Source organism: Temnothorax nylanderi, unplaced genomic scaffold (genome assembly GCF_030848795.1).
Source record: "Temnothorax nylanderi isolate EJ_2023f unplaced genomic scaffold, tnyl_v1.0 TNYL_tig1241_pilon, whole genome shotgun sequence".
Lineage (NCBI taxonomy): Eukaryota > Metazoa > Arthropoda > Insecta > Hymenoptera > Formicidae > Temnothorax > Temnothorax nylanderi.
Genome location: NW_027250303.1, coordinates 9,048 through 28,482, shown reverse-complemented (window position 1 = coordinate 28,482; position 19,435 = coordinate 9,048). Strand labels below are relative to the sequence as shown.

Sequence of the window (19,435 nt, the reverse complement as noted above, 5' to 3'; positions counted from 1 at the left end):
TGCCTCTCTCTCTCTCTCTCTCTCTCTCTCTCTCTCTCTACGTCTGTCTTTTCTTCGCGTGTCGCGTGTCGCGTGTCGTATGCACGCACGTGTTTTGTGTATAACCGTGTCCGAATCTGTGTGCAAGGGGGACCACCTTCTCCTATCGTTATACCGTTTTGTGCGTCTTCTAACGCTTAACCATCACAATGACCAACGGTGCCTAGTTTACAATTAATATCTTTGGTATCATGCCTGAGTCTTCCGTTTATGAAAGAAAAAAAAATCACTAAACAATTATTTATATAGAATCTCGTTCGGGTACGGGTACGAACTGTTTGTCGTATATCAAACTTAGAAAAAGATTTTTTTCCTTCGCGCGACGCGGAACAAGCGATCATAGAAATGCTACTTAGCTCCCGAAGGGGAATAATTAAATGTACCTGCGGCGACAACGAATGTCGGATTGATTATATGGCAGCTTCGAAACCACGTGGAAAATACAACCACGGCGAGTGATGTTCCTGCTATCGCTACTTGTTTCAAGCACAAAATATCGGTTTTAGCTCAAAGTCTACGCCGCGTGGCAGTTTGGATAATTTCCACGTTTATTCACGTATCCGGTATCCGTTTGACAGTCAATGAGATACCCGTAGATATCCTTACATCGTCGTTTTTCTATTTCTTACGAATTCGCGCTGATTCACGAGGACTATTCGATTATGTTACTAATAGAGTTAACAATTCGCTTCGATAAACTTTCGTTGGTTTCTCTAACGAAAGTCGTAATATTGTAAAAATGTAATAAAGAATAGTTTGTGCTTGGAACAGTGATCACTTAAGTAATAATAAAAAGGTTTGATCCAAATTCTTTGAAAAGATATTTTCCATCTACGCCGATCGTAAAAACTCGTAAGAAAAAAAAATATAAATGCATTGAGGCTCGCCCTTAGGGGATCCTTTTCAGTCTTACCGTTTGAGGGATAATTTTTCGGCGAGCTCTTAGGGATGTGTGTATTTAAATACATAGAGATAACAAATTAAACGAGTTAACGATTAATAAAAAAAAAGGAGTGGTAATAAAATCTATGCAAGTTTACAACCTGTAGTATGTATCCGTGTACTTGTGTGCGTGTCAAAGGGGTCAGGTTCGATTGTTCACAAAATTCCACGATCGGTGAAAGACAATTTGCTGGAATGTATAGCTTTTTCGCGATGCCGTAGAATTGCGGGAGACAGAAATGTCAGAAATCAACGATGCGCGTCACCGTGACGCACGACTGTACGCGTAAAAAATGGATACAAAAAAGGTCGTACAAAAAATATTTACAAAGCGCACAAACGACGAATTCTTGTGAACAAAAGACCGTGAGATTCCATCACTACGTGCGTCCGTCTCGTCTCAGATCCGTCGAGAGAGCCCGATGAGTGAGAAAAGCCCTCCCCACGCGTTTCTCTCGCCCCTCTGACGATCAGAGAGTATCTCGTCATATAGAATATATCACATACATGTTTACTTCTCTAAACACACTGAAATAAGAAGCACTTTAAGATAGATGTCTACATACATCATCGGGCTCAGTTTAGATGGACTGATTCTCGTCTTCGTTTCCAATCCTCCTGTCTTTTTGTAATCCCTAACTGATGTATATGCCTTTTTGTATATATGTATTATGTACATATAAGCGCTGTGCCTCTCTCACCTTTTCTCCCGCTTTCTCTCTCGCTTTCTTCACTCTTTATTACGTATTATATGTGCAGGCGTCGAGAACGCGCATCTCCGAAGCATACACAGAACTAGAACCGACATTCGCATACGAGAGAAACTAGAAAGTAAATAATCTTGAATGACTATTTTAACGTATCCTATGAACAGCTGCAACGTAATCGGTGTTAGTTGGCTGCTGGTGCGGATACATCGATTAACGCATTCTTAAATCATGCAATATAGCAATCTCCACGATTTTATGCATAATTTAAATATTTGTATGACGTTATAACAAAGTACACTGGACAAAATTCATATTTCATCAAAATATTAAAATGTATAAATTACATTAAATTACGGACAATTTTATTTTATAAAGTATATTTTTTTGTTATTTTATGTCCAAGTAACTCTCCGAATCCAACAATCTTCACGTGGCGTAAATAAAAACTCTATACAATTTGTAATAATATATTAAAAGTATAAATACAAATAAAATAGAATTATAAAAGAAATGATGAAATAAAGAAAAATATAAATGTAAAGACATAGAGACGTTATTATGTACAATTAATTAAATGTATTCCACATGATCCATTTGGTCAATCGCGAAAAACATTCGGCCAACAATGTCGATCATCGTGATCGTCTTCAATTTCGAGGCACGCAGCAGTGTTACGTGATCTATAATGGCACTATCAATCACTCGTATTAAATATTACAACGTTAGAAAAATTGCGTGTTTCGAGTTTGCGGATAGTCTCCTTTAATTGACTTTATGAAAAAAGCCTTGTCGTAATACTACGCTGTGTAGCTTTACAATATACCAACCTCGATACTAATTGTCAATTAATAAAATAGTGGAGATTACGACATTTTGTTGCGAACCATCGCGTAACGTTCGCACTATTTTGTCAATCGAGCCTAATCACCAAAGTTTACTCGAGTTTTTACAGTTCGAGCATCGATAATCGTAGAATCTCTTCTCCTTCTATATTCTACATGCTCATTCTTTTGCGGATTAGTGCTAAAGATCTACGATAACCGACAATCGCTACTTGCTAAAATGTTTGCGCTCGCCTTATTCATTCTTCAATATGCACGGATAAACGAGCTAATGATCATCGTAACGTCTACCAAAACACTTCTGGTTGGAATGTCGTTCCTACGAGGATTACGAAATGCTACATTATGACGCTGCAATGATTCACGAATAGGCAACCTGCGAACAAACTGCTCTACGCACAGCTACTTGACTCGACGTTTCCCAATGCTCGTGATGAACGATCAATTTCGCAATTTGAAAAAATCCTTATCGATTCCACAAACAAACGATAACATCTATAGACTCGATCGACGTAAAACTCTGATATCCTAATTTTTCATTACGACTAAAGCAACATCAGCGTCGAAACGAAAGTCACGCGCGAAATAAGAGGATTCAGGATTGAAGGCAAAAAAAAAAGTATCGCGGCATCCATCGAAGTACTGCGAGATCTCTGGCCTGGACTCTCCTCTCGATTAGTCGCTCCACATATCTTGGAATAATAACGCGCTAGGACTGCGGTACGCGCTCTTTCTCCCTCTCTTTCATTCCCTCGCATCGCCGAGCCAAACGTAAAGTACGACAGTGATCGTAATGGCGACGGCGATGACGATGATGATGATGATGACGATAATGGCGACGACGATGACGACGGTGACGACTATGATCGATAGATGAAGCTGCAGGGTGGCGTTGCCGGCGGCGGTGGCTGCTGGCCGCTCATGGCGATCGGTACGAGGGTGGGCGAGGGTGACGAGGAGGGAGGGGTCGGGGAACTCGATGACACACTCGACGATGGCGAGGGCGATTCCAGTGCCCTCGGGCCGGCGAGTTCACGATTTGACTGTCCCCCGGACGTCACAGCGCGACTACTCCTGCTGGCCGTCGTCGCGTTGTGGCGATTGCGCGCTGGCCGTCCTAGGCTCCGGTGACGGCCACCCCCCTCCTCGCTCGTTTCTCAGAGATAAACCTTCTTGACGCTGCGCGTGGTCGCGAAGCCGTCGTTGCGGCGATACGCGTCGCCCTGATGGGAGCGAAGGGTGCCGAAGTTATCGCCGCGGGGGCCCCCGCGGAAACCGTAGCCGTCCGGGAACTGGAAGAGAGTCTCCGTAGGCGTTGGCGGTGGTTTCCTCATGGTACCTTTCGGGGACTGGAGCGGTTTCGGCGGTTGCGGAACCAACACCGGCTCCGCGTAGGTCACTTCCTCCTGCGGCAGCAGCTTCGGCTCGGGCGCCAGCCTGCTGAATGTGGATAAACAGACATTACTAAGAGCGGCAAATGGCAAAAAATTATCCCTCCGCCGAATTAGTTCGTCCGTTGAAAACAAATATATTACCTGTTCACGTTTTGGCGTTGCTCGAAGTATTCGTATTCCGTGTCCGGATATGGTAGATTGTCGTCCTCGTCTTTCCTGCACTTTCTGCCGCACAAATAACCGGCTACAAAGCCGACGAACAATGCGGCCAGCGCACCCGCTACTACAGCCATTACCAGGGTCTCCACCGAGTATTGTGGAGGAGGCGTGTCGGCCGCGGATACTTCCGGACCTGCAGGCAACAGAGTATCAATTACATTTGTGATAACGCAAAACGAAGAAATAAATTTGTTCGATTCAATTGACAAGCCATATACCTGAGCTGTCCTGTTCCTCGTCCTGCATGATATTGATGATTTCGCCGCCAGGGCTGTCCTTATTCGGTATGGAGTCCTGCGGGAACTTGTTCTGATTGGCGGAAATAGCGCCGACGCTGCCGGCATCCTTGTTGAGGCTCTTGCTCGCCGGGCAGGACGCGTGTATGCCGGTCGCGACGCTCTGCAGGAACCTGCTGGCGTCCGTCGCCGCCGGGCCGACCAACGCTCGGCACTTGTTCTCCACCTTGTCCCAGGCACAGTACGGATCTTGCAAAGCCACGCATTCGCTGCACGACAGTATCCTGTCGCTGTAGCAGCGATGGAGTCTCAGTGCCTGCACCTGACTGTCAGCGATGACGACCAATCGACCGTCCTCGAGGCCATCGCCCGCCTGTGAGGCGCGGACGACCTTGATGCCGCGAACCGGTACTGTCGGCGGGAACGCCTGTATCTCCTCGATCACGACCGGACTGACTTTCTGATGAGAATCGGCGGACTCGGCGTTCACTGCCTTGATCACTTTGCCGTTGTCCGTGCCGATGAAGAGGACGTCGTAGGTCTTGCCGCCCGGAGTCTTCACTTGAGGATCCACGGCGATCTGAGTGAATCTGTAACTAGATATCGGTAGGACCAGGGTTATCAATGCTTCCCGATTTTGTATCGTCGACGAGCGAACACGCGAGGTGACCAATTTACATGTTGTGATTCACTCGCCGCGTTTCGCTGTATAAAAAAAAAAGGATCCGCAGGGAAAATAAAAAAGCGTCTAGCAACGTCGGGCGTTACAGTAACGTAAACCGCGCCCGCATCGATGCAAAACACGCGACGCGGTGATGCGCGATGAACGCTCGAAAGCGTGGCTCTGCGCGCGCGCACGTAGTTTGCGTTCAATTTGGATTTCAGCTCGCGGCCGAAATCTCCCGGTTCTCGAGCGATTTTCACTTACTGGAAACTGGTGCGTATAACGATCGGCTGGCCGAAAAAGCTCGGCACCGACTCGTCCATCAGCGAGTGCGTGTTGATAAAGTTGAGCGTCAGATCCGGCAGTGTGCGCGAGTCGTTGGTGCATTGGCCGGGCCGTGGATCCGGCACCTTCGTGTCCTGCACCGGCAGCCAGTTGGAGTTCAGGGCGCTCTGCTCCTTGAAATTGCCGGAGAAAGTATCGGCGATGTCCTGCAGCGAGAATGCGCACACCGCCGAGCCGCTTATGCTGTTCACCGGCGTCGTGAAGGTGCCGTAAATGAGCTGGGCCGAGGTGCCGCCGTATTGGCCCGATATCAGCTCGGTCGTTGACTCTGCGATCGAGATATTCCTTAAATTACTCGACGAATATATCCTCAAGGATACGCACGAGTGATTGGAGTGATACGATTAATCCAGCATCTATCATAAATTCGCATCTGCTTCTAAGAATACGTGTACAAAGCTCGAATCAAACACCAATGTTTAGACTTCTTAGATAACTTGAAGATAGAAATGTCGAAATATGGACACTTTAAATTATAAATTAAATATTTTAAGGTATACAATTATTAAAAATATGAGTCTTCCCGCGAAATCAGTTTCTATGGATCAAATGGATAACTTGACCAACAAAAGACCGAGTCCATAATCGGGGTGCGATATCTATGACCGAGACCCGGTGGTTCTAAGTCATAGATATCGCACCCCGATTGTAACAACTGTCACAATTCAAAAATTCACCATTTTCAGAAGAGAGGAAAAACAAATTTAATCCAATTTTTTGAATTGTGAAATAATTCTTTTAAACCGGTTACGGTTTCCTGGATGGATAGTGTTATAAATGACTTGACAAGTGAATCACACCAGTAGCGAGATTCTGTAACTCCTTAACGACAGTTTTGATATTGTTGCGCAGGTATATATGGTAGGAAAGCTGCGCAACGATACCGAAACTGTCGTTAAGGAGTTATAGAATCCCGCCTCAGACCTCTTCAAGAAACAGTATTGATTATAAATAAATATCGCAATTGTAATTGCGTTTGTTATCTCACAATTCAAAAAATTGAAATTATTTTTCCTCTCTTCTGAAAGTCGTGAATTTTTAAGTTGTGACAGTATTCTTCTAGGGATGCGATATCCTCGTTGACACAGTACATAAAATATCACAAAAAAGATTCTCCTTTTTTTGATCATAAAGCGAATTTAGAACAACAGATGCGAAATCAATATACTCTCAGACGGCGGACGGTGCATCGAAGCTCGCGGTCCATCGCGCGAGCATACGATGTCCGTCTATACTTACGTATCTCGTTAAAGTAGAACGGGAAGTCTCCGGTGACAGAGCAATTGAGACGCGACTTCAAGAATGACGTCCACCTGTTACGGAAACGATGCGGTCCGCCCCGATCGTATTTACAGACTCGCGCCACGCGAGAGTAGACGGCCTGCAAACGTGAAAATTGCGTCTCGTAAATTTCACCATGGAAAGCGTAAGACGAGAAAATTTTATTTCCCTTCCCCCCTCCCGCCACCTCCTCCCCCAAAAAATGTGTCACGAGGAAAAAAGGACGAGCGAATGAGAAAATCTAGTTTCAGCTTTTACGCGCGCTATTAAAGTGACACGCACGTTTCCGCGGACGGCGCGAAGCGTCGCATAAAGATTGCGCGAAACTTCCTCGCGCGGAGCAGCCTGCACGAAGTATGCCGTACCGTGACTTCCAGAAAAAAGTCCGATTTGCAAAATACACTGCGGAATACCGCTATATAAAGAGGATAAAACAGGCGCGGGTGATTTAGAGGAGAATTTATTCGTGACCTGTAATTAAAATAGAATTCGCGAGCGCATACTCGAGCACGTAAACGAACTTAAAATGGGAGGAGAAAACGGAACGGGGCTCGCGCTCGCGCGATTTCGAAGATCGCGGAATGATTTATTGTGCCCCGCCGAGATTATAAATTTATGCCGGGTCGCATAAAATTTCTCCGCGACATTCGCTCGCGGGAGGAGCCCGCAAATCTTTATCCATAATATCCCGTCCCAAGTTTTTCCCCCGTCCAGATTTATCCTTCGCTCGCCCCGTAAAATTATGCGTCATTATCAGAAAGCACGGAAAGCTCGAGGCGCGCTTTTCAACAATAAGTCGAACTTCGACTCAAGCTTCGTTCACAATGAGTCCGACCGACACTCACAGCGCTCGCTGCCGCGGGGGGACCGTTCGTCTATGCGCGTAACGAAGAGGAGAGGAAGTGACGAGCCTCTAAAAGCTTCATCTTCAATGCGAAACGACGGGTGAAAGAAATCGTAATCGCCTTTACTCGCCGGTTTAAAAAAAAAACCGTTCAGACTTTCGAAACTTTCGCGCGTATTATCCGGGCCCGACGCGCGACTTAATCTCATTCGACGCGATTCCTCCACTCCATTGTTATCCGTTGACCGTGTGCTAATTCACCGGGCAAAATATTGCGACGGGACTTTTATAGTCGCGAGGCCGAGCTTTTATCGTGCAAATTTCGATCCGCCGTGAAAAGCGCGCGGCGGAGTATTAAATCTTACGCGTGAAAATGACGTGGCGGAAGTTAATGGCGGAACTAATGCCGTTTAAGCGAGTGTCGCTACCCTTAATTGCATCGATCGATTTTTATCGTCGGACCGACACGGGTGCGTAACACCGCGTCCCTCCACAGGGTCTAGACTTCTAAATACGGACATTCGCGTACTAGCTTGACACGAATCTAGCACTCCCACTTTCAAATGCGAATTTCTACTAAACAGTTTGATCAGGAATAGAGCACTAAATTAGCACCTAAATAGCACTTAATTTTGTTACATATATCTTATTCTGATTTTTTATGGTGGAGGTATTAACTTGACAGAGGTATTCGCGACGGGTAATAATTACGCGAGCGGAAAGGCGCCCGCCGCGCGATTCCTCCCTCTCGAAATCTACGCGGTGGGTGATATATGGCGACGATTAATCGCCAGCGATTCCTTACCTTGCCGCAATTGATATATTCTACAGCAGTCTCTCTGAAGAAGAAGTAGACAAAGTCTCCCTGGGACATGGAGCTCACGAAGTTCGGTGCTGCAATTAGAATATGTAGCCATTATTACTAACTGCTATTGCCACCGCGCGCGCGCGCGGCGATGGTAAATGGCGCCATAAATTCCCCTTATAAATAAATGAACGTAATAACCACCTACTGGAACGCAATCGATGGCGTGTAATAAAGCAGACAACGCCTCATACAGTATCCGGGGAAAATAAGGGTGCAGGAGAGGGGGGTGGGAAATCTCGCCGCGATTTATTTAAAAACTTCCATTTCTACTCGACTTCGCGCGACGAACATTAATTCTCGGGCGTGCGAAGCGGCTCAAAAAGTTAAGGCCAACCGAGAGCGCGGGTTATTTACGTTAACAAACGTGCCCCTTAATTGTGCCATTAATTTCGACAAACGCGATAATTAATTGAGCGTAATTACCGGCGATTAAGACACTCACGTTGACAAACGACGCATTAGGCCTCGATTATTAACGCTCGAAAATTACGTATGTATGACTCCGCTGTTGACGATCGTCTCATCACAATGGCAAAACAACGAATGCCAGGACGCGAAAGTAAATGAAACCCGCGAAGGTTCGCGACTCGAACGCCGAAAGTTTCACGACACGTTGGCGGCATCCAGGTATACGCGTGTTCCGGGCGACTCCCGTCGCCAATAAGCCGGCTACGCGTAAGGGGCCCCTTTATTTTCTGTCGGTTATTTCAACGCCGTCCCCTGGTAAAACGTTGCCGTCGCGTCGCGGTTCCGCCGCCGTTCCGGTCGACCGCTCGATAAAGTGGGAAAACTTTATCGATTTATTAACTTGACAGGGTTTTCATAAGCTTCTTAGGATTCATAAAGTAATATTAATCTCGCCATGCCACGTAGGTATATCCGAACGACCCGTCCGCTCTCCGCCCCATAAATTCTCCTCGTTTTACCCAACCCCTTAGCGAGAGAGCTCTCCTCCGGTTCCCCTATCTCTCTCTTTCTATCTGTCGTCGCCGGCTCTCTTCCTTCCTTCCTTCCTTCTTCCCTCCCGTCCTTTCCACCTCGCGTCCCACGTCGCGTTTAACTGCGCCACCGCCGAGACAAAGTACCGCAGAAAATTCGCGACGAACACCGGGGTCCTTTCTCCGAAAGGAAAACACTTCCGTCGTTCTCCCGAGCCTCCCTCCGCGACCGATTAGAGAAAAATGCCTCTCCCAGACGACACGGTCCCCGTCCCCGTGTCTTTCGCGCCTCGAGTCGGGAATCGTTTGTACGAAGATTTTCGATTCGCGATTTGCCGAAGGGGACGACGCGGAGGAGAGCGGCGCCGCGGCGCAGAGAACGGCGACCGGGATGGAATTGAATTTTCGACGGACGGAGAGAAAATCAATATTGTCCAACGGGTGGAGAAACTTGATTAGCGCTCTCGTACACCGTTCAATTAAAATACCCCGGGTGGATTGGTAGCCCCCGCCGTCTCCGCCTCGAGCAAAGTGACGTATCAATTTTAACGCCGTGACGACGAAGACGGCACTTTGAAGTTTCGTATAATACACCGTGGTATAACGCCGAGAAAACCAGTTTTTAATTTATTAAATCCACAAAGAGCTCCCATACGCGACGTATGAGCGGGCAATGTTGGGCGAACAAAGAACCCATCGATAACCGTGGAAATCATAGCGTGTACCAACATGTTTCAAAAAGCGCGATAAAATCTGTTATGTCTATAGCGTTAATTAAAATCGTGTTTAAATTTAAATGGAAGAGGAGAAAAAAAAATGTGCGGTGTATTTTCCCATATTTTCGAATGTAGCCAAATAAAAAATATGAAATCATGTAAAAATTCTGGACGTCGAGCGGAATAGAATCCAATTTGGTCGGGCATTGATTTAAACAATAGCGACATTTTGTCAGTTAAAAATCACAGCGGATAGCCGAGTCGTAGGGCGATATCGCGTTCCCGCCACAGACGGTGCTTGCATTACGATGCAACGGGGTCGCGTTACAATCTCCAGGGCAAATTTCGGAGCCGATTTCGGGGACGGCGCGGCACGGCGCTTGCTCCGTCGTTACACGAGCCCGGAAGATCCGCGGAATAATCTTGGAGCAAGTACGACGGAGGAGAGCTTAGAGAACCACGTACACGCACGGTTAATGCCGGAATTACACCGTGTGGATTAGGGAGACACCCAGGGGAAGGGGGCCCCCAGCTCCGATCGCGCGCGATATTTCCGCGAATAATTTTCCCCGGATTTTCAAAGTCGACCCGGACGCGCGCACACCGACCGAAACTTGGTGCGCAAATATTGAATCGAACTCACAGTTGAACTTTAATGGACACGGGATGTGTATTATGAGGGGGGGCCGCCGCGCGATTTTCAAACATTCAGACACGCGTTTATCCCCGGCGATTGCCCTTCTGGCCCGAGAGGAATCACGCTTGACGGCGGCGTAACGAGGTCGATAATGGACAATAATTATGTCGCGCCGGAATATTAATAGGATAATTTCAGAAGTTGGTAAACGCGGTAAAACGACGTGATTAAAGTTGCGCATGAGAACGATAATAGCCTCGGTGAGCAACCTGGCGAACCACGTGAAATATAATCGACGCCCGCGAAAAGTTTCATGCAATTTCGGTTCATTCGGGAACTCCCCTTCCCCCCCTCCCCCTTTCCCACCGTATGGAATTCTGTCCCGGCTTATTGATCATTTTTATTTAATATCGGATCACCACAGTCCACCTCCGTTCTGAACTTTTCTTATTCGATTTCTCTGGATAATGCGAATCCCCGGTAACTTTCTTCCGTAAACTTCCGCAGATACTTTCGATAAATGCGACTATTGTCTTATTGTTAAGAAACGGAGGAGTTCGCAAAGCGCTGGGACCGAGAGAGAGCCGATACAGAAACGCAAACTTTCAAGAGATACAAATAACGGGCCTTTCGCTGCAACTCCTCGCAATTAGAAAGTAATGATTGAATTAATCGGATCTCGGGTTATAAGCTATCTATCGCATCCAATTAGCTCGGTCTAATTGCGATCCGATCTCGTGACTCGCAGAATCACTATTTGCAGAGAAACCCGTTCTCGATACTACTCTTGGAGGAACTAGGAATAATAAACAGCTAAAATAAACTAATTCGAGCGTCTCTAGAATAAACATCTCATCTTGTAATTGCGAGTAAACCCACCATTTTGCAAAATAACGTCAGAAATTATTAAATGCCTTTTAAAGTAACATCTGTACATTTTATAGATACTCCGCGTTTGATAATCCACAACTCGCCGCGATAATGATAATCTACAGCTCGCCGTGATGAAAATTAATATTCGGAGTTTCAATCATTAACTACCGACTTCAAACCGCACTTGTCGCCGTGTCGAATTAATGGCAAAAGCGCGCGCGGCGAAAATGAAAATTGATATCCCGAGTTACGATCGGAGTTAACCGCCGACTTTCAATGTAAATCAGCAGAACGCGATCATTAAGCGTCATCAATCACCCCGGATCCGGAGAATTGACGATTGGATTAGCCTTCTGATATGACTCACCGTTCAGACTCATCGAGTCGTACTGCTCGGTCTGCAGCGGCTCCCTATAGATTATCGGATCCATGCCCGCGAAATCGGCGACCGTGCCGGTGTAGAGTTCACCATCGACGAAGACAAAGGTGCTGTTATGCTGAGGATCGTACGGGCACCTCGCCTGCCCGCCCTTCTCCTTCACGATCGTGTAGTTGCCCGCGTGCACCGTATAATCACGGCACATGGGCTTGAAGGCGTTGGTGGCGCACACTAAGAGGTTGTTCGCCGCGGTTTTCACCAGGATGCGAATGTAGTTCTGGCAGTTCTCCTCGGGCGTGCCCTTGACGACGCACATCTTCACGTCGTTCTCCGTCGAGTACCAGGTCAGTCTCTGTTGCTCCGTCAGGTCGGTCAAACTGAGATTATGCACGAGATTTCTGAAACGAGATTGTACGGTGCCCCATTTGAAAATGAAGATTCTTTGGTGTGCAAGATAGGGGACTGTTTACAATCAATTCATAATACAATCAATCAATCAATCTTTATTAACTTTAGCTCAAACCAAGAAGTGGACTTGGTTTACAAATAACTTAACACACTCATTCTTTTCATGCAACCTTAACATGCAACGCTAATACTTATTCCTATCTACTCTTCCTTATTCTAGCCTCTTTCTCTTTCCACGATTGTTTCAACATCTACCCTTTAATCCTATCTAATTCATCGTTATATATTTTATCTATTATTTCTTCCTTGTTTCTCCCTAATTCTATATAAATCAATCTTTGGTATATCTACTCACAGTCGTCTATATAACGACTAATGTTGTCCCTATCTTGTCCGCAGAACACGCATAACGTTTCCTCCTCTTCTGACTAATACTTATTTCGTCCCTCCATATTACCACACCTCATTCTTATCAACGCTCTTACATTATCTCGCATATTTAACTTCTTTAAATTTTCCTTTTTTAAATACCTGGGTCTGTTCAACCTCACGTACAATTCTTCATATCTTTTATTATACTCAGAACGTAATACAATCTCTACTGAACAAATTCTTGTAAAAAGAATGCTCTCTCAAAAATCTTCGTTAAACTCTAAACTGACATGGTCTGACTGTTACTGGTATCTTTCGCATTGTTGCAACGAGTATCAAGGAAGCGGGAGGACTCTGATGTACGTTGGATGGAGAAAAGAGTTTTCCAAGTTGCAAAGTTAGATGCCTAAAGTAGACATCAACGGAGCAAGACTATCTGGTTAACGCGGGTTTAGCTAGGAAAGCGGCGTTTGTGAAGTTTCGGCAGTCGATCGTTAACTCTTCTTCATTAAGCACTCCGCCGTATGCTTAGAAGCACTTTAAAGGGGAAGAATCCCTCCGCGCTCCCTGCTAACATATCGGCCGCGCCGATCGCGGATTTTGTCGACCGCGGGATATTTCCGTGTCTCGCGAAGCATTCCCGTATTATAAGTCCGACATAACGAGCAAGAAACAAATTCTCGTATACAGTGTGCACGCGGCGGCGGTGATGGTGATGGTGATGGTGATGGTGATGGTGATGGTGATGGCGGCTACGGCGACGGCGGCGGCGAAGCTCGGCAAATCGGCCGAGCAATTAGTGTAATCCGATCAATAACGAACGAGCCTGGATATATATCAGAGTTCATTCACGCACAATGCGTTTAATCCGTGTACGACCTGATTATCGCCGCTTCTGCCGACTGATTTCAGTGTTGGTACAGCGCGCATTCAGCGCGCACGAAACGTGAATAGATTTATCTGCGTGCATGCCCGAGAATCCGAGGGAGAAGGAGAGGAAAAAAGGAAGAACGCGCGGTAATCGATCGACCGGGAAGGGGAGGGGGCACAATCAAATTGTTTGAATACGTCCCCTAATGACGAATCCAAAGCCCGCATTTATATAGACATACAATTAGTCCAGTCAAATTAGACAAAAAAAAGGCTTTTGCTCGGAAGTGAAGAGAGATTTATGAAACCTTTTTAGGGTTGTTGGGGGAATGTAGAAGAGCTTATTTCTGAGTTTTCGGGTTAATCGGATCGATGGGTTTTTAAGGGGGAGAGGGGGAATGAAAAATTTCGTTTTTTTTGCAATAACTCGGCGAATTTTGACCGAACATGATTGACTAACCCCTCATTTTGTAGCTCTTTTAAAGCCCTACAATTCATTTCGTGAAGACCCTAACTTAAAATCAAGATTTGTCGAGTTCTAGCCGGTGAAAGTGGGAAAAAATGTATTTTGTCGCGGTTTTTTGCGTTTATCTCGTTTCCATTAATAGACAGAAATGTGCCGCCAGTGACAAAGTTGTAGGGCTTGAAGAGACCTACAAAATGAGGGGTAAGTCGTTCTGATTCGTTAAAAATTGAGCCCAGGAAAGCCCCTGGAAGTCGCGCTTTTAACGCGTGGCCGATCGTCGCCGGTGGTGGCGCGGGCGGCGCAGGCGGCGCGGGCGACGATCGGCCACGCGTTAAAAGCGCGACTTCCAGAGGCTTTCCTGGGCTCAATTTTTAACGAATCTGAACGACTGACCCCTCATTTTGTAGGTCTCTTCAAGCCCTACAACTTTGTCAGTGGCGGCACATTTCTATCTATTAATGGAAACGAGATAAACGCAAAAAACCGCGACAAAATACATTTTTTCCCACTTTCACCGGCTAGAACTCGACAAATCTTGATCTTAAGTTAGGGTCTTCACGAAATGAATTGTAGGGCTTTAAAAGAGCTACAAAATGAGGGGTTAGTCAATCATGTACGATCAAAATTCGCCGAGTTATTGCGAAAAAACGAAATTTTTCATTCCCCCTCCCCCCCTTAAAAACCCATCGGTCCGATTAACCCGAAAACTCAGAAATAAGCTCTTCTACATCCCCCCAACAACCCTAAAAAGGTTTCATAAATCTCTCTTCACTTCCGAGCTCAAATGTCTAATTTGACTGGACTAAATTTATATATTGAGATTTGCGTCTGCAATTACTTTACATTGTATTTGCTGGATCTTAATACGATATTGTAAATGTTTATCTTTCTTTACAGACAACTACGTACTTATTAATACGTGGAAATCATATTGCGAGATATATTTTTGACAATATTACGAACGATAAAGATTCGAGGTTTAATTCATACATTGCTCGTTGGTAATCGATTGAATATGGTCCAACAGTCGTGATAATATGACATCTATTATTTGTGTTTGACATGATTAATTATCTCATTACGGGACGTAGTGCTATGTAATAATTTTTGTTTATGTATAGTCAACGAAATTGATTGTTTATTAGCCTTTTATAAACAGAACAGTATAAATTGAAACGCGTTATATTATATTAAAGATATTTTTCAGCTTTAGTGCTACACTGTTGGAAAATTTGTGTACTTTTGTGAAAAAATCTGCTGGTTAAAATTTTTGTGTTAAATAATCAACACATACATGTGTAGATTTAACATATGTCTGCTATGTTAATTAAACTTAACAAATATAAAATGTAAAATTATTAAAATAATTAAAAAAATATGTTAAAGTAACACAATTTGAACGTATTTATTAAATGTGTTAAAATTTACAGAAAAAGAGTGTTGATTTGACTCTTTAACAGAAATGGGAATAAAAATTTACAGAAAAAAAGTGTTGATTTTACTCTTTAACACAAATGGGAGTAAAAATCTACAGAAAAGGAGTGTTGATTTTACTCTATAACAGAAGTGGGGATGACGTAGTCTCGACAAGTTTCGACAAGTCTCGACGTCGCTCATTGCCGCGCGGCAAGCGTTTCCGCGTCCCATGTGCAGAAGCCAATGGACAAGAAACGTCGCTGATCGTGGTGGCGCCCGCGCCGTGATTGACTATCTAGTCTGGGTAGCTATGGGTTGAGTTATCGTTGGCGCGAAAAGTGCCGAGTGCGAGTAAAGGAAAATCGGGAAGTTGTATGTGGACTGTGGTAACGCTAACGCACAGCATCGGCATAAAGTCCTATCGGTACCGATTGCGTGACGAAATTCTTCCGAGGGTCAGAATCAACAGCGAGCCTTCGTATTCTTGTTCTGTTCACTTGGATGTCAAGAGTAATTTGCACAAAAACTTGACGTAGGAACTCAGAAAAATCACAAGATCCGCCGTCGAGTGTCTCCTCCGTTACGACGTATTTTATATGTTCATCTTTATCTGAGGGTTTGCCTACTTTTAGTAAAATTTTGTTTATTTTTTCCGTAGAATCCGAAGCTATTATGTTGTATGTGAGTGCTGTATGTGAGTGTATTAAGCTTATATGCTGTATGTGAATGCTGGAACACTTTACAAATATCATCCTCGTGTTTAGGATATATTGTAAAAAGTACGTCTATTTTATTTATAGTAAAATAAATTGATTTGTCGTATACCAAAAGTTGGGAGATCTACGAATCCTTAGAAAAAGATTTAGTCATTATAACTAACCACTTTTTGTAACTCTTTAAACAGTTTATATTTACATATTTAAAATAATTAACAATTTATATAATAATTGCAAAACATATAAAATATAAGAAAATGTTATTATGTTAGGGTGTTGGGTTTATAAATTATTATATATATTAAATAATTGAAATAAAAGTATTTCAATTATTTAATATGTATAATAATTTATAAACCCAACACTTTATATGTATATTAATAAAAAAATTAACATTTCTAGAATGTAAAAATAACATTTTCTTATATTTACATTTAACAAAAATAAAATGTTACGTTAACATAAATCTTTTGTTAAAAAATAAACTTTTAACAAATAAACAGTGTAACTTTTACACATTATACTAATCAAAAGTCCGAGTTGTTACATTTGTAAAATGTAAAAAGAACATTTCTTATATGTTAATTTCAACATAAAAGTTATGTTATTTGTACACACAATTAACTTCAAATTACGATCAAAATTACATTTTTTTTCTGTTGAAATATTAACATAGTATCAATGTTACCATTTAACACATCCATATTATGTTAAATTAACACAAAAATTTGAGTGGACCGTTTTGGACATGTGATTTGTGTTATATTTAACACAAATTTTCCAACTGTGTATATAATAATTTTTGTTTATGTATATTCAACGAAATTGATTATTTATCAGCCTTAAATAAACAGAACAGTATAAATTGAAACGCGTTATATTATATTAAAGATATTTTTCAACTTCAGTGTTGTATAATAATTTTTGTTTATGTATATTCAACGAAATTGTTTATTAGCCTTTAATAAACAGAAGGGTATAAATTGAAACGCGTCATATTATATTAAAGATATTTTTCGACATCCGAATGTTTATTTGGTGAGAATACCCTGTTCTGATACTTCTCTGCAATGAATATTAGACACTGAAATTATGATACAACTTGGAGTAGTGTACAATGTCGATTAATAATGCATTTTGAAGGTTGTGTATACGGTTGTGATACGATTAGCGGTATCATTGTCAAACAGGAAATTCATAATTATTTAACGATATTCCGGCGAGAATCCATGGCGACGCACACATAATTAATTTCTACGATTAAAATGATCATTACCTCTGTTACCAAAGTCCATACATTCCAGAATAACGCACTAGTTCGCCGTCAATGGATAATTTAATGATCGAAAATAAAAACTCGCGCTCTTGAACAGGCGGAGATTTCACGAGTGTTTTTCACATGCCGCCGCACGGTGACTGCTGAATTCCAGATCGACTTTGACAGGGAGAAGTCGCACGGACCGGATTAAAAAATACTCGTGGACGAGTATTCAATTTACGCGGTAAAATGAGTTTACACGCGCAATATACAGAAGAAAATTACACGATTTTCGATCTACCTCGTGATCAACGTCGATCTCGGGCGCTCGAGCAGACAGCGGTGCAATGATACGTCGGAAGATGGATGGGCGGGAGGGCCAAGAAGGGACCGGAGAGCGAAGAGAGAGAGAGAGAGAGAGAGAGAGAGAGAGAGAGAGAGAGAGCGAAGAGAGAGAGCGAAGAGAGAGAGAGAGAGAGAGAGAGAGAGAGAGAGAGAGAGAGAGAGAGAGAGAGAGAGAGAGAGAGAGAGAGAGAGAGAGAGAGAGAGAGAGAGAGAGAGAGAGAGAGAGAGAGAGAGAGAGAGAGAGAGAGAGAGAGAGAGAGAGAGAGAGAGAGAGAGAGAGAGAGAGAGAGAGAGAGAGAGAGAGAGAGAGAGAGAGAGAGAGAGAGAGAGAGAGAGAGAGAGAGAGAGACGAGGAGGAAGAGGAATAAGAAGTGGAAGAAGAAGAAGCGGCCCTTTAATTAAAGCACTAGCTCCAAATAAATCCTCTATTTACCTTCCGCCGACCAGAAGATAGTTCCCATCCCTGAGCACCAGCCGAAAGTAGTCTGTGTGCGTCTCGTTTCCCGTAAACCTGAACACATCCTCCGCACCTGGAAAAGAAAAGCAGAGGAAGGGTTTCGGATTAGTTTTTGTTCTATCGTTTGAAAAGTGGAATTACCTTATTCTATCTAATTAGCCGTCGACGACCATCGACGTTGCTCTTTGTGACAGTCGACGACGGTTCGTCGACTCCCTCCTACCCCTACCCCCCCTCTCCCTGCTGCCGCAAAGGGCGGAAGCCGGCTTTAATAAGCGTAATAAGCTTTCTTTTGACCGCGGACCCGATGAACAATGCTGATCGATTCATTAAAGAACCAACTGTGAATAGTCTACGTTAACTTCACCAGCTGGCTAAAAAAAAAGAGATGTCTCTATTATCCGTTAATTATCCATTGGACACAAGTCGCAAAGCTGATGTTTTGCGGGTCTTCTCAGTGCAATAAAATCGATTATCGAATTCGAGCGTAACGTAATAGCAACGATTGGAGAGGGATCGACGCAATGACACTTGCTGCAATTTCGTTATATTCTTTACGTTTAAATCTTCCGAATTTCCCACAGCGTTCTTTCGACCGCACCGGCCTCTTTCGGACAACGAAATAATCGTGTTCAACATCTGCGAAGCGAAACGTTAATGAACGCCTCACTGGGTCCTCGAGTGTAATAAGCAGAAATGTCCGGGGTAATCAATGCCGATCGCAGCAATCTCGGATCCGGTGCATGCAATTCGGGACATATGCATAAATTGCATTGCCACACTGACGGCGTGCAGCATATTCCTCGCATACGAGGAAGCAATATAAAGCTTATTAAATATTAGTGTGCCACATGTGACATATGAAAAGAAATACATTTTACGATAACAATAAATAGGTCGCAATAACGATAAACAATCGTTTAACAATGCGTCTCAATACGTCTCTCTATTTTTCTTCGCTCATAAAAAAGTGCTAAAGTGATACAAAATTTTTTCATCTGTTTCAAGGTCTTCTAATGTCGATGACATCAGGATCATCGATCTTCGATGCTCTCTTTGTGCGCAAACATTGACGGGTAACTGTCATTTATTCTATAAATATCAATTGAAAGCTCTCTTCAACGAGATTCCAATGTCAGTGATTGATCGATGAACAGGCGGTATAATTAAAAGAGTAATTATCAGACGATCCCATATCCC

At 43.8% G+C, this 19,435-nt stretch overlaps 1 protein-coding gene across 1 annotated transcript; it reads right to left on the bottom strand.

Moving 5' to 3' along the window:
- Positions 1 to 2,144: 2,144 nt before the first annotated feature.
- Sema1a (semaphorin 1a) lies at positions 2,145 to 18,308 on the bottom strand (the record flags this gene model as incomplete). Its single annotated transcript, XM_071726109.1, has 8 exons — positions 2,145 to 3,973; positions 4,069 to 4,279; positions 4,365 to 4,978; positions 5,311 to 5,659; positions 6,631 to 6,772; positions 8,322 to 8,410; positions 11,916 to 12,325; positions 18,212 to 18,308. Coding segments are annotated over 8 exons (2,195 nt in total), but the record flags the coding sequence as incomplete, so codon positions are not given.
- Between the last annotated feature and the right edge of the window lie 1,127 nt (positions 18,309 to 19,435).